Raw genomic sequence first — 17029 nt, 5'->3', positions numbered from 1 at the left:
AACTTTAAGAATTACAATTGAAAGGAAAACACACATAATCGACAGTGGTGGTGGCAATGGTGGCAATGGTGAAGTCAGGACTTTTACGAGGATGTTCAAACTTTAATAAATATATAAAAAAAATAATTTTTATATATATACACATAATAATTTTTTATATAGTGCATAGTATAATTTTTCGGTGTTGAACACCCTTCACGCTATATGGCTACGTCATTAGCAATGACGGAAATTTCCATTAAAGAAAATCAAAATATAAAAAAGTAAATCTACGTGACTTTGACGGTAATTTTATGTACTCTGCGTGCGATATAACTTGAATAAGGAAGCTTGCAGCAACGTCATAAAATGTGTCACCACAAGGTGCGTTGAATGGATTTCCTCTGCTCTTAATAGAGGTTTTAGGTTTTAGGTTTAAATTATAGGAACGAACAATCTCCTTATAGCAAGGAGTGTTTCCCTCTTATGGACGCACTTAAACAAAAATTTAAATTAATCGGTTCAGAAAATTTTAATCAGAGTAAGTAAATTTTGAATGTATATATATTAGATGATTAAATAAAAAGATGCTTTAATGTGTCAGCAAAAGCCTCATTGTTAGGCCATATGTCATGAAGTAAGGACAAACTCATTATAGCAAGGAGTGCTTCCCCTTATGCGCTCACAGCAATAAAAATCAAATTTAATTAATGTATCAGCAAAAGCCTCATTGTTAGGCCATTTGTCATGAAGTTCTCCTACGGTACAACTAACACATTAATTTTAAAGAGGACATAGGAAAATAACATCTAGAAAAATGGATACAAATGTCAAGAATGGACTGATTTGAATGTTGAAATTAAGATAAAGCTAAGGTTGCTGATTGACTAATAGTCCAAACACTCGATCACTCTTCTTTTTTTTCTCTCCTATAAATACCATCTAGAACTTCATTAAATTCCACACATCAAAAACCATTCTATTCACTTCTTATTCCAAATTCATCTTAATTATCCTCTTTGTTTTTGCTTTCACTTTTCAGTGCAAATTAATTAACATTATGGGTGTCACAACCTATACTCATGAGGCATCAACCACAGTTGCCCCAACTAGATTATTCAAAGCTTTGGTTCTTGATGCAGATAACCTTATCCCAAAATTGATGCCACAAGTTGTTAAGAACATTGAGATTGTCGAAGGTGATGGTGGTGTTGGTAGCATCAAGAAGATGAACTTTGTGGAAGGTGAGTTTTATATATATATATATATATATATATATATATATATATATAGTCAGACTTCTCTATAACATTATCGTTATATAGCAACCATTCACTATAAAAATTAATTTTTTTATGGAATCAATTTTAATACTATGTTATAATATAAGTTCTATCACATCATTTCGCTGCAACACTCAAGGGGTGTGAGTGTTGGTGCATTTTCACGTCTAACATGGTTCTACAAGTAAAGGACAATTGTAAATTAGAATAGTTGCCTTATTCCAATAATTAAATAGATAAATTGTTAACTAAATAAAGGAAGTTAAATTGTTAAACATTAAAAAGAAAAAAGAAGAAGAAGAAGAAGAAGAAGGACGAGAGCTAAAAAGATTTTTTCCGACAAAAATTCGCATTATCTATATTTTTGAATGGCGAATGATAGGAAATTCACACTAGTTTGACTTGTTTGGTTAAGTTCTTTTGGGAAGTTCTCTCTCTCTTTTAGAAAATTTTACTTGGTCGAAACTTTTTTTTGGAATAAGCACTAACACATATTTACACAATTAGATTATTAAATTATAATATATATTAAATTACACAATAATATAAAAAATTCGTATGCTATCAGTTTGTATAACTTAAATCCTCTTTAAAAGACAGCAGAAAATATCAAAGAACAACGTATAATTAAACAATTTATTATTATTATTATTATTTGCAAAAACTTGTTCTTAGATTTGTCAAGAAAATAAGTCTGCTTTATTTTTAAAATGACAGGTGGTCCAATAAAGTATTTGAAGCACAAGCTTCATGTGATTGACGACAAGAACTTGGTAACCAAATACTCACTAATCGAAGGAGATGTTCTAGGAGACAAATTGGAATCCATTACCTATGATGTTAAATTCGAAACCTCTGCAAATGGAGGTTGTATTTGCAAGACATCAACTGAGTACCACACAAAAGGTGATTATGTTTTTAAGGAAGAAGAACATAATGAAGGCAAAGAGAAAGCCATGGAACTTTTCAAGGTTGTTGAAGACTACCTTCTTGCCAATTCTACCGTCTATGCCTAAATGGTGTCTGAGTCAGTTTGCGTCCAGCTCGGCTAATTCTATGAGATATCAGCTTATGATTATGGAGTTTTATGAAACTCATTTTAGAGTTTTTTTGGTTTGAAATACTTGAGTTTTTACCATCATAGTGTTTTGAGTGTGTGCTCTTTCCAAATATGTAATGGAAAGAACTTTAAATAAAGAATATCGCAAGTTTGTACTGTACTTTTCAAATGCTTGTACTGAAACTATAATTCTTGTTCAATATATATATATGATGCTCAAGGCATGATTTCTGAAATTTTTGAAGAAGTGCAATTCTCAGTGAAAATGAGATAGAACAAAAATAATATATGTACTGTTAAGATTCCTGAGTTGTTTAGTTTTATTTTGGCTATCAACATGTGAGCAAGCTCACAAAGATAAAGTCAAATTAAAAGGAAAGAAACAGTTATAAAAACATTGCTTGAGAAAGTCTCCACCACGTCAAGTGGTGGCAAACGGGCGGGTCTGATATGGGTCGGGTCGAAAACGGATAATGCAAAAACGGATAAATTATCCGACTCGGCCCATATTTAATACGGATAAAAAAGGGGTTAACCGGCGGATAATATGGATATCCATATTATCTATGACTCCTTGAATTTGATCACTTTTGGGAGAATTCCTAGTCTCCCTCCATATTTGACCCGAATTCATTAGTTATCTATTGGTTATCCATTTTCTAAATGAATAATATGATTTTTATTCATATTTGACCCGTTTTTAAAAAGTTCATTATCCAACTCACTTTTTAGTGGATAACTGTTTTTTCTTAACCATTTTGGCACCACTAAGTACGTCATTACTTGATAATTTTAGGGGATTCACTACTTTTTTCGAATCTCATATTTTTTATGTCCAAACGTTTACTTAGTCCAAAAAGCACGATCAATTGTCAATTTTAATTATGTACCAGTAGGAGTTATTTTTCTTTTGGCTGGGCTCCATGACATCATTCCTTGTTCGATCGTTATAGGATAAGTTACATTTGTTGACTTATTTTATTGACATATCAACGAACCTTACTTACTTTGACGTTATAAAAGTTCAACATTATTTTGAAATAGGTCTCGAGTTTGAAGAAAAATACTGGAAAATACTAAAAACAAGAGCTTAGTAAAGATGGAACAGACTAGAGAGCAATTTTAGTCTTTTTAGATCAGTTTAACAGTTGCTAAAGGACGTAGGGGTCAATTGGTTGGTGGAATAAGGAATTATAATCCCAAGATATATTGCGGGATTAGCTTATTCTATGTTTGGTAGTTGGTACAATTTGTTATTCAGAGATTAATAATTTTGAGGTTGTTTATATCACAATTATGGTATTATTTTGATAATGTATTCTATGTAAGATAATAATTTTGGGATAAAATAATAAAATAATACTTTTCATCTCCAAGGTTTTTAAGAATGATAAGTTAAAATTAAAATAAAAGTTTATTCCTACTTATCTAATTTAAATCAAATGCATGTTTTATATTATATTCCACATACCAATTTTTAGTCAGTGAACATTTACTATAGAATTACTTTCTCCGTCCCAATTTATGTGACGGTGTTTGACTGACAAGGAGTTTAATAAAGAAAAAAAAATTGAAACTTATAGTCTAAAATAAACCAAGAATATTCGTGTGCTATAAATTATCTCATTAAAGTAAAAAATGAACATTTTCAAGTTTAATTATTACTAAATACATTAAGATATCATTCTTTTTGGGATTGGCAAAAAAAAAAAGAAGTTATTGCACAAATTGAAACGAAAGACATAATATATCGGTTATTATTTAATCTCTATATTATAATTTCATCTAATTATTTTTGAGATAATTTGTTCCCTGGTCAAAATAAGCCTTAGTAAGTAGTTTTTGTCAGTGTCAGACGTGGCATAAACTTTCAGCAAAGTAGGTAGCCTAATTTTTCGTTTATTTCTTCTTTATTTGACCGGGCAATTTTGACTTTTGAGGACAGTGAACGCCTCAATTAACAGAGGTGGCATACTCTTTTGTTTTGCTTTTTCTTTCGTCGTTTTGAATTATCCGTTAAAAGTTTTGACAGAAAGGAGATTATTTTGTCAATCTATATGTTTGTGCTCTTTAACTGTCACTACCCCATCAATAAAACGTGTTAGAGTGATATAGTATTCCTCCCTCCTTAACTGGATGTTTCGAGTTCGAACCCTAAGTATGAAATCACATTTGTTAGGGAGTATTGTGGGCAGGGGCGTACGCAAGAATTTTTGTAAGCGGTATCGAAATTTATAGAAGAAATGTAATAATAACTTTAATTATCATACTTCTAGACAAGAAATAGCTTTAGTCTATTGGTTTTGTTGAGTTAGAAAAAATCCTGAATTAAATTCTACTTCATCACAAGTTTTATCTTAGAGCAAAATCAACCACATAACCAATGCGCCAAGAGACAATTTATGTCAGGTTGTGTCCTTTTTTTCCTACTTATCTGTTTGCTCACAGTATTAATACATATATTTAATAAAAAATTTGACGAAGCGGTGTTGCGTGACACCGTTTCGATATATGTGCATCCGTCTCTGATTGTGAGACTTCTTAGCACGAATTCGAATTTGGTTGGACTTCAATGCAGATATCGAACACCAGATGGGAAACAAAAAAAAAAGGTTCCCTACCCTTTACCTTTTTCAAATTTCATTGAGAGAAAACACCAAAATATAATTTCTGAAAACAAAACGTAGTCTATCTACTCATATAGAAGCGCCCTAAAGCTAGCAAGTAGGAGACCGTCGACATCCCTGCTAGCCATTGTGTAACTAAAATTAGGGTTTCGGCTGAGTTTCTCTGCCGCCCAAGGTCTCCAGAGCATCGAGGACGCCCATCACTGGAAAAGAAGCTACACACAAATTAAAGAAGAAAACCCGGCAAACCCTCATATATAAAATAGACCTTCAACGCTTGATAATAATACAAAGTAAATTATCAATTTAGGACAGGAAATAAAGCCTTGAAATCACCACAAATCTAGTGCAAAACACACTTATAATTAAGTTGAATAGCCGATAATGCTTATGCAAAATCCTACATACACCATTGTATAGTCGTCTACTACATATTGAACTCATAGATTGAATCTCATGTTCTTTTAAGCTTTGAGCGAACAATAAGCATCCTTTAATGCATCTTGTCTTTGTAATTTGAAATATAAGATGATTGTTAGAACTTAGAACATGCATAACAATTCATGATAGTGAGTTACATGTAACAGCTCAGCCCACTAGTTATATTGTCCACTTTGGGTTTATGACCCCACAACTTTAAAACACGTCACTAGAGACTAAGGCATGTTTTACTCTAAAACGCATCACTAGGGCTTGAGTTTTATTGTTACAGTGCAGTATTTTGTTTTGTGTGTGTGTTCTTTCTAATTTTGTCAATTGTCATGGCCGGGAGGAGCTTTTAACAATGTACCTCTTCGTTATTGGAGCTTCTAATAATGTAGCTTTCCAAGTTTTAGTATTCTTGACTTGACAGTCCCTACTCAATGATGCTTTGTTATACAACTATGCCTCAATCCCAATTCGCTATATAAATTCTCAATATCATAAATACTGTGTTTGGATCTATGCAAATTCATCATGAAATGATAAGTTTTATAATAATTGTTAACCTACAACTCTTTCTTTATCCGGGCTCGGGACCGGCAATGTAAGCAAGCTCCCATAGCGGAATTTCAATGATGTGTTGTTATATGGAAAGCAAAATGAATTACTGTTTGCAGGAAATGAACATTAAAGACCCGTTCTGTACGAGGATTAATCCCGAGATAAAATTTGAGATGAGTTTATCCCACGTTTGGTTGGGATAAAATCCCGATATAATTAATTCCGGGACTAGTTATCCAAGGATTGTAGTGTTATTTTTAGCCCAGTGGGAGGGTAGAGATAACAATCCCGAGATAACTAATCCCGGAATAATTAATCCTAGGATGACTTGTTTCCCAACCAAACGACTCCTAAGTTCTCAAGTGCAAGAACTCAGTAAGTAGTTGTATCCTGCCTTAAACATAATTCAATTATGCTTGTGTTCATGGTGCAAAAGGCATTATGATATGGGGAAAAAGTCCAAACCGGCATTGAATATCTGGTCTAAAAAAGGTACAACAAACATAATATTAAGCACAAGACTCAAAAAGGTAAAGTCTACCAAATAAGTTTAAGTTCCAATTAATGAGGACTAACCAACAATTTCAACTGATAAAGGAGCCATGACAGCAAGAAGTTTGGCTATTCATTGATGCTAAAGGTCAAAACAGATAAAACATAACTTTTCACAGGGAAAATATTGCTTACTCGTCAATGACACTTTCAAACTGAAATTAAGCACTTGTAGCTAGATAATGGTGTAACACGTCAACAGTCTGAAGATGCAGAGTTTTCTGCAAAGAGGATGAGCCTTGTCGTAAAAAGAAATCACCTCATTAAGGTTGCTCTTTGAAAAGTTTCTAGTTCAGTTATAACTTGGTCAAGCGCGACCAATTGCATTCAGAAACTTTCACAATTAGTATGCAGGCTAGAACAATCCTATTTGAAAAGTTGACTAACTCAGCCAATATGGACTGCTCAGTGCATTACTTTGAACAAACAGAATCTTGATCTCCTTTATGAAGATGTATCTTTTCACTTTGATCAGTTTTCACTAGCCTTCCTCTTGCCCGGGGATCAAGTTTTGCATCAGCTGTTTCTTTTGAGCCCTTATTTCCACTTGTAGGATTTTCAGCTTGAATTGATTTTGGAAATGTTTTGCACCTGGTGTGATGTCTGTTTTGACATGAATTGCGACTTTTCAAGCCTAAAATTAGTTCTGCTTTCGTCTTGCCCCTAGTTCTTATCATCTGATCATTATCTGCAAACAGAATTCCAATACTTTCAGCAAAACATACACCATCTAGTGTGTTTATCTTTGTGAACTGCACGGCAATTCAAAAATTTCAAGAGGCTCTGTATTCAATGGTCTCATTCTATCATAAATTCATGGTTATTCTACAGCGCAGTTGACGTGCTAAACATATAGAAACACATGAACAAATTTCACAAAATAGTGCAGAATCAAGAATAACTTTTGAAAATGTGCCAGCAACATTCTTATTTCTCGTCTAAGCAAATTTGTCAGACGAGTTGGTAAGTCAATTTCTGATGCGAGAATTATTCAGATCCGTCGTGCTCAATCAAATTCAGAAAATTTCCCTTGATGTCTCACTGAAAACCAGTACCTATATGTTGATTATGTGCATGAAGTTTATTTATTTGAATAGCGGAAGTATATATCTGATGCACTGGCAAACTACACAACTGTATCTTTTGTCATGTTAGTGTAGAATCACCAGGACTTCCTGCCCCTTATTTCCTCTCCTTAATCCATTTAAGTAATGTAGAGAGATGAGATAGCCAAAAGGCGTAGTATCATTATCAGCAGAACTCGTGCATAGTAGCTCACAAATTGCAATGAAGATGAAGCTATTCTACACACCTATTAAGGTTTCCTTCTCTTCTATATACCCACATTTACTGGCCCCAAAATAACAAGCTTAATGTAAAGTATCAGAAAAAAGCTGTTCAGATCCATAAGGACAAGGAATGTAAGATGTACATGATAATGCCAAAATAATCACGTAAAATGTAAATGTTAGGCTGTTAAATCATTGTTCATCAAGTGCATTTTCAGGTTTCTTCCATCACTTTGTTCATGAACAAATACGGTTGTGCTACACCATTCAGTATCTAGAAGTTCAAGTTTGTGTTACCCCCATGAAGAGTTAACTCTACAATACAAAGTTCATTATGGATTACCCGGGCTTGATAAGACTGCACGTGGTCGTGGGACTGAAGTGGCCCTTGCATTTGTTTTGCTTCCACAAGAACTGTTTTGGTTATTGTCCTTGGTTCTCCCTGCCCAATCAACAGAGTGAATGCCAATCCACTATTAAAATAGGAGGTAACCAAAAGTTGAAAAAAGATGTATGTAACCTGTTGATGATGGAATCCCTTGTCTATCTGGGCTTAAAATACATGCTCTGGGTATCCTCACAACTGATGTTGGAGAATCATCTTTATATACCATCAGAAAAAAGCAAAAGAAAAAAAGGCAAGGAACTGGTCAGACACTATTGAAGCTGAGAACAGATAAAATGATGGAAATGGAAAGGCAATAACTTGTTGAATGGAATCAGTTAAATAATACAATAGTATGGCCGAAGTTATCGCTGGAAGTTAATATGCAAACTCCTGTTGTTTGCTTAAATCCAACCATCTATACTGTGTGCGTCATGGTTTTGAAAATGGTGTACTGTGAATAAAACCAACAAATCAAAGCCTTCAACAAGCACTATGCAAGAAAACAAAAACCTGAGAAGTAAGAAAGAACTACAGGGATTTGGAGACTTTAAAAAAACATAGTCTCATAGTCACGAGATAGAAGATGGATATGCATCCGCTAAAGCTAACCTGGTTGATCAACCATAGAAAGCTGCACCATTAGTGGAAAGCCTAAAGGTTAAAAGCTTTTGAATAGGATCCTCAAACACAGTAGAGTACTGGAAGGAAATCTAATCAAGCAGCACATTAGGATTCAGCTCAAAATAGACGAGGTCAAGGACCAGCATACACAAAACAGGAAATGCTCTAAGCCTCTACTTCTAGGATTATTTACAAGTAGAAAATCTATAGGAGGTTAAGTAGAATATGATGCCGTGCATTATTCCTTTGCTTGCATCAGGATATCACAATAAAATCCACATTTAAAATGTATCATGCTTTAGGAAAGCAGGAGGATAAGCAAAAGAAAACTAAGTGAACTACAATTAGTTTGACGGATTGTATAGAACCATCTTTACATCATTTTAAGAAATAAGTAGCAAGTCAAACCAATCCATGTCGTTATCCATTTACAAGGAAAATTTAAATCGTAAAATAAATCTTCTACATTCATATCAACTGGACAATCAAAGCCTATTCAATTCAACTACACTTAAATAAATACAATAGATGAGCCTCCACTTTGCTCCATTTGAGCTCATTTCATCCAATATTGACAAACAATTAGTCTTCTACGGCAAACTAGGATCTTTTTACCACTAGAGGTACTCTAACCTTAGTTATCACTACACTGACATACAAGTCTAAATAGCGAAAAATTATATTATCTATAAGGTTTGATTTTGGGCTAAAGCTATAGGAAGGTTTTATCCTGATCCAGATCCCTTATAAAAATAGAATTTTTTAAGTCCCCTAATCTTGCATGATAAAGAGCAATCCAGAAATAGTTAATCACAAAAACAAAACACACACACACAAGTTAAAATAGAAATTGATTGCAAAACCAAGTTATATTAGCAAAAAACAAAGCTAATATAAGAATGACAGATGGGATTCAACAGATAAAAGTATACCTGAGGAAGATAAGTCACTTAAGGAAAGGGATTCAAAAGCCTTCAATGATGGCAAAGACTCATAAGCATACTCATCATCTTCTTCTTTCTGTTGCCTCACCTTAACCCTTGGGTACACTTACAAAATTCCCAAAAAAAAAAAAAAACCATTTCAGCAACAAAAAAAAAAGGGAAGCAAAATTAGAATCCAACAAGCTCAGAAGATTAAAGAAAATATAACAAACCAAAATTGGAACTCACTTTGACTTTTGATTGCAGAAGTTTCAAATTTTGACAAGTAAAATGAAAACCAAGAGTCAACCAGCTATCTCTGATTCTGAAAACCCAACATCAAAAAGAAAAATCAGGATCATATTGAAAAAAAAATCAAAAAATCATAAGAAACCAAAATCTAAAAAACCCACTTGACTTTTGACTTGAAAGTGCTTCAAAACTTGACAAAAAGTGACTAGAATTTACCTGCTGTTTGTCTTGAGATGCCTCTAAGTTTGATAAAACAATGAATTAGTGGGATTTTTGGGTTTATAAAGGTTAAATTTTAGGTAATAAAAGTGACAAAAGACATGAAAAACATGTGGTGAAGATTGTGAATATTCAACGAAGAAGGACTCTTGGAAATGGAAACAAGTAATATAAAAGGTGAAAATCACGTTCTGTTTTGGTAAGTTGATTAAGATTTTGTGTGGGGTTTATACTTGTATTATGCTTTGTTGAGGTCAAAGGGGCAATAGAGAATGGGTCCTATTTGAAAGAACTTTCGGCAGAAACAGATGCGTTTCAGAAGCATGTACGGTAGGTAATGGCAGAATGATTGTCAACTAATTGCTGGTTCCTTTCAAGTTTCAGTTTCCTTTTTGTCTCTGTCTCTCTTTTCTTTATACGTATTCTTTATGCAATGAAATTGTAACGTGCCAAATAGGAATGGCAATGGAGCTAGCAGGACATTAAATATTAATACTAATTGATCTCTTAATAGAGTGATTCAATCACTAATAAATTTCTTAGGTATGATGGCCAAGACATATAAGCACGGGCCTAATAGGACCGACTGACTTCTAGCTTGCAAATGGTGCACATGTCACCTTAAACGAATTGGATATCGAAATGAGAATAGAAAGTGAGGATACATTCGTACAGGTCTAGAATAGTATTTTTAAATCAATTTTAGATTTTTTATGTATCATAATATGTTATATATGCATAAGTGGATTCAGAATTTTAATTTAGTTGATTTATTCGTTAGGTTCTTATCACTAGATTCATCAAACTTTTAAATTTTTGGGTTTTAATGTGGTAGTAGTAGTTTTTGAAATATGTTATGTGCTCCATCCGCCACTGTAAATAGGGATGGCAATGGAATGAGATTCAATAAAGCAAGATGAGCAAGATGATCAGTAAATAGTTTTTTGTAATATGTTTTAGTATTTTTTTTCTCCAATATACTGGATTCAAAATAAGATAAGCTAAGAGCCAGGACATTCAATCGGTATCGCTAAGATTTAAGAAGTTAAGAACCAAACAAATGGAGGAATTCAAAGAGATGAATGGAGGCGTTCGCATTATATCCCAAAATAGGAGTACAATTTATGTCAAAAATATTGTTTTATGTCACTGGTTCAAAGGTGTGACACTCTAATCTTATTTTTAAATTCCTTTTAGGAATCTACCATTACATATAGTCCACCTTAGTTCAAATTGAGCCAAACTAACAAGTCACGGATCATATGCAGTTTTAAAAGAAAAAAATGGATTGCCTGAGAAGAGTGTGGGAAGTTCGTATATTTGATGGCTTTCCAATAATTAATTTTAGAGAAATATAGTCGGACATCTCTGTAACAAACAATATTTTTATATAACAATATTTTATTATAAAAGTCAAGTTTTTTCGAAACCAATTTTCATGTTATGCTATAATATATGTTCTATATATTAGCATTTCGTTATAATTATTCAAAAATATTCGAAACAAATAAGGCTGTTATAGAGAGGTTTGATTCTACGTTTGATGAAAATTTTGTAATAGACAAAAAATGTATTTGGATATCCTTTTGAGATTTTGTGAATATTCCATCTTTTACATAGAAAAGTGCTCTCCAATCAAAAAATACTTTCCTAAAACAATCCTTAAATTTCGAAAGTATCACCCCCATCTATCCTAAATTCTTTTACTCGGTGATGACCCATCTCCAATCAAAAAGTACTTTTGAAAGTATCGCCCCCTCTAACCTTAATTTTTTTTTAAAGACTTGTATAATTTTAAAAGTATCTTTGTGAGGTAAAGTAGGCCACAATTGTGGAGTAGAGATAAAGTTAGGGATTGTTTGGTACGCGTATTAATATATCCCGATATTATAGTCTTGAAATTATAATTTTTAGACTAATTTATCCCACCTGAGAGGTGGGATAATGTCAAGACTCAAAATTCATAAAGGTCGTGATGGCGCTGGACACCACTGTCAGCCAAGCCAACAATAAGTACTTAATTGGGTTCTCATTTTGTTACTTTTGAAAATATATTTTTCCTTCAATTTAAATCATAAAAGATGAAATTTACAAGATAAATAATAATATCTTTTAAATTTTCAATACAGCACAACCCATAATCCTCCCAAAATCCGGTGTCACAAGTGCATGCGCATTAACTAGGAATGTAAAATAAAATACAACAGCTGTCCGGAATACAAATTGGACAGAAAAAATATAAGTACTCTAAGGGAGATTCTGTTGGTTGCGGATCGTCGAAGAGAATGCAGCTCACCTAAGTCTCTGCCATAATCGCGCCTCTGCGCCCACAAAGCCACTAAACATATATGTACCTGCACAAAAATGTACAGCAAGTATAGCATGATTACGTAAATCAACGCGTACCCAGTAAGTATCCTGCCTAACCTTAAAGAAGTAGTGACGAGGGGTCGACTCAGACACTTACTATGGGTTATAATTAATATACCAATGATAAAATTAAGTATGAATTTCGTAGAACGGCTGTAAGCCCAATATCATGAAATGAGTAAACAATTCTTTTATAATTAAGACATCTCCAAATTTATTTTCATCTTTTAACAAGTTATATCTCCGGTCAGTGAGGCCATATCAATTATCATAAATTTCAAGGCAAGCAATACAAGCATGCGTAAATTATACCGAGATCGTAAGGCCCGATCCAACATAATATTTAAACTATGCACTGCTAGAGGGTCGAATGGTTCGAACCATAGATGCATCTATTTAATCTACCTAGGTGTTCGGCCCGTTCTACAAAAGATAACACATTCAAACAATAAATCAAGAATTCCGCAAGGGGCAATTATTCGATGAGAAGGCAATTTCTCTTTTAAAAGTCAAGTAAACGATGTCTAGCCTTTTAGAAATTTATTAACAAAGTTCGACATGATTTAAGCATTTTAAATTGACAACAAGATTGCAAATATTACAAGTAAAGCATGCCTTTGGGCCCTAGACTACTCGAACTTAAGCATAATAGTAGCTACGCACTGACTCTCATCACCTAGTGCGTATATAGCCCCCACAAATAGGAGCACACATTGATTTATTTTACCTATGGGGTAAATTCTCTCTTACAAGGTTAGAAAGGAGACTTAGCTCGCTCCGAAGTTCCATAGCCGGCTTCCGAACCCTTCAAACAACTCGAATCGATGCCCAACGCCCCAAAACTAGCCAATAATTATGCAAACCCATTAATATACACTCAAATTCTCAATATAATCCAATTTATAATAATTTCTAACCCCGATCGAAAAGTTGATAAAAAAAATACCTTCGGGCCTGCGTGCCCGGATTCCAAAATTTTTCGAAGATAAAGTTTACCCATAGCCTCACGAACTCATATATATATAATTTCCATCCAATTCCATAACCATTTTCGTGGTTAAAATCTCATTTTTATAAAAATCTGGGTTTTTTATCTAAACCTTTGATTTCCAAGATTTATAAGTTATAATCCACCTAAAATCTATGTATTTAACTCAAAGTGTGTAGAATTAACTTACCTTCAAGTTGCTAGTTGAAATCCCCTCTCAAAATGCTCCACAATCGCCCAGAACATGAAGAAATAATGGCTAAAAAATACGCAACTCCGGACTTAAATGAAGGTTCTGCCTTCTGCGATTTTCGCACCTGCAGAGTTACACTCGCACCTGCGGAACATTCCTCGCAGGTGCGCATTTCCCCCCTTTGGCCTGCGAAAAATTGCTCGCTTTTGCGCAAACGCAGGTGCGCCCATTCCTTCGCACCTGCGCATCTATTCGCTTCTGCGCGCCAATCCTTCGCACCTGCGCATTCGCAGGTGCGCCAGTATACTTCATATCTGCGGTTGCTGGGCAGCTCCCTTCCTTCGCACCTACGACTTGTGGCTCGCACCTGCGACTGCCCATGCACAGGTGCGATCAGACCAGAAGCTGGAAGCTTCAGCTCTTCTTCAAAAATTCCAAAGAATTGGCCTGAGCCTCGTCCGGTTAACACTCAGGGCCCCGGGGGTCCCGTCCGAATATACCAACAAGTTTGAAATCATAAAACGGACTCGCTCGAACTCTCGAAACGTGTAAAACAACATCAAAACTAAAAATCATACCCCAAACCAAATTGATTTAACTTAGAAATTTCAAATTGATTTAACGCGCCGAAATACACTTAAACTACTCGGAATGATACCAAATTTTGCGTGCAAGTCTTAAATAACTATACAGGCCTACTCCAACTTCCGAAATGGGATTCCGACCCCGATATCAAAAAGTTCACTTCCGATCAAACTTCTCAAAACCTTCAAATTTCTAGCTTTAGCCAAATGACTCCAAAATGACCTACGGACCTCCTAATCCACTTCCGGACGTGCTTCCAATACCAGAATCACCATACGGAGTTATTTCCAGACTCGGAATCTCAAACGGATATTGATAACATTGAAATGCTCTTCAACCCAAATTTATAAAATTCTTCCAAAGTGGTAACTTCCACAATAGGCGCTGAAATGCTCCTCGGTCATCCAAAACCCGATCCGAACATACGCCCAAGTCCGAAATCATCATACGAACTTGCTGGAACCTTCAAATCCCGATTTCGAGGTCGTTTTCTCAAAATCATCCCTTAGTCAGATTCTTCCAACTTTAAGCTTCCGAAATGAGAATTCTCTTTCCAAATCAACTCTGAACTTCCTGAATCTTAATTCCGACTACGCGTACAAGTTATAATACTTGAAGTGAAGTTCCTCATGGCTTCAAACTGCTGAACGGCGCGCTAGAGCTCAAAACGATCGGTTGGGTCGTTACATTCTCTCCCACTTAAAAATGCGTTCGTCCTCGAACGTGCTAAGAATTGCGCTGGAGTTGTTAGAAATCACTATTTAACACCTCGTGCACCCACCCGTGCTACCACAACTCAGCTGAGCACATTAGCTCGATCAAAGCTGAAGATATTCTCTTTTATTTAGGAAAATAAGCCTTAGAGCCCAGTTCCAACATCCAAAATTCTCTGCCAGGCCTGTTCCAACATACGAACACCGTATCAATCACCACACGATGTACCAGAACACGGCTGCATACCTTTGCCGAATTCACACCATGCACTGCAATATTCACATGACCATAATAACATTCTCTGACCATAATAGCCGACACTCCCCGAATCTGATGCTCACCATGCACCTCATGACATATATAAGTTTGGTTCCAACTCTTGCAATACCGCCATGATGGAAGAGACGTGTAGAAATTCATAACAAACTGTTGAGTCAACAAATCATTGAGTCTCTCCTCTTGACTAGAATCATCACCCTATTATAACCAAATAATGATATTTGCTCTTTACTATGCTTCGTATAATCTGATCGCACTGATCCTGGATCCAATAATCTCGCCTCACCCAGTATAAGATGTCCGGGCAATAAGCCACCTTAGACTCTGCCAAAAGTCTCATGTGATGCCACAATGTGCGAGCAAGCTACCAACTCGAAAGTGATACCTAAGGAAAAATGAACTCTAGAAAAGATTACTCAACCCACGTAACTAATTAGACAACCGAAAAGGTGTCATGAACCTTCCTCAGAAAATGGGACACAAAATACGCAAAATAGAATATGGGGGATTGTACTCAACATCACACTGTTACGGCACATAACCCGATTCAAACAACATACCTGTGGCGGCGTGCCACCCGATCCACACATGAAAATCTAAATAAGGAGATATTTATCGAGCTAGAATGCTCATTATTACAAAATATCCGAATATCGGACATAAGCACGCTAAGTGCATAATACCATCCCTGGGAGAACCGACAACGCCATACGCTACAAAACCCAAGCACAACTAAGGTGCGATATATGATCTGAATCTCGAGAGCCATCCTGCTCACATAACACCATCGCTACGCGGAACCTCAACACATAAGAAATTTATCAAGCCGTTTCACAGCTCACACGACACAATATAGTATTACATGAAATAGTCGTCGATGAAACGACGTCCAACGTCCGAATACTCTTCCCTAAGGAGCGCTATGCTGAAATGAACTCATTCGGCCTGATATAGAGCCCATATTCATATTTAAACCCATCTACATACCTCAAGCCGATTCTGATCGCACCGTAATAGGCTAATAACCTTTCAAGGATCCATAATAACCTTTTTTCCTATAACACACAAGAACAACCATCATAACCGGAACAAACTTCCACAGTCCACAACCAATTGAACCGAGCACCCTCCAGGCATAAATTCTCGAATTAGCGATACCGCCACAATCTTCACACTTGGTTTCAATATTCACTCAATCAAGTGACTACATGTCACACTTATACCATCTTCCCGTGGGATACGCTCCCACGACCTTCCGCCCAGGTAACAAGTCTGCACATCCATACCACCGACCATAAAATGTTGAAAAGAGAATCAAGGATCTGCAAATCAATACACAAGGCCTCTTACACATGATATCGACCTTAGGTGATGGTGAAAACAATACCATCTTACTTTAAACATCTGAATATTTTTTCCTGCTCATCCGAGCTCATGACATCCTTGTCAACACCGAACCGAAATCTCGAATCCTCAACTTTTGAATCCCATGCTACTTGATGCGCTTAATCACGCAAATGCGCAAGAGTACAAGAATTTCATCATAATTCCTGAACCACTAATAGGGTAAATACTTCATCATATAGAAACCTTCTACTTAACTCATTTCAAGGGAACCATTGCAACACGTGACTAAATTCTCATATCCGCAGAAAATACCAACCTCAAGTAGTGGTCTAAACCACCACAACTCTTCTGGGATCCATCTGCACATAACAGGCCA

At 35.4% G+C, this 17029-nt stretch overlaps 2 protein-coding genes across 2 annotated transcripts; one reads left to right on the top strand and one right to left on the bottom strand.

The window, feature by feature from the left end:
• Positions 1-928: 928 nt before the first annotated feature.
• On the top strand, positions 929-2558 carry LOC104088090 (pathogenesis-related protein STH-2-like). Its single transcript, XM_009592712.4, has 2 exons — positions 929-1223; positions 1980-2558. The coding sequence occupies exons 1-2, from the start codon at positions 1040-1042 to the stop codon at positions 2276-2278; spliced, it is 483 nt and encodes a 160-aa protein (XP_009591007.1). The 5' UTR covers positions 929-1039; the 3' UTR covers positions 2279-2558.
• Positions 2559-6536: 3978 nt separating this feature from the next.
• Positions 6537-10433, bottom strand: LOC104088089 (uncharacterized). The gene is made up of 6 exons (XM_009592711.4): positions 10175-10433; positions 9956-10031; positions 9716-9832; positions 8295-8375; positions 8118-8216; positions 6537-7173 (listed from the first exon to the last, which is right to left on the bottom strand). Coding segments are annotated over exons 2-6 (573 nt in total). The 5' UTR covers positions 9957-10031; positions 10175-10433; the 3' UTR covers positions 6537-6898.
• Positions 10434-17029: the final 6596 nt, after the last annotated feature.

This window comes from Nicotiana tomentosiformis, chromosome 9 (assembly GCF_000390325.3).
Source record: "Nicotiana tomentosiformis chromosome 9, ASM39032v3, whole genome shotgun sequence".
In the NCBI taxonomy this organism is placed as follows: Eukaryota; Viridiplantae; Streptophyta; class Magnoliopsida; order Solanales; family Solanaceae; genus Nicotiana; species Nicotiana tomentosiformis.
This window is presented reverse-complemented; position numbering and strand designations above follow the sequence as displayed.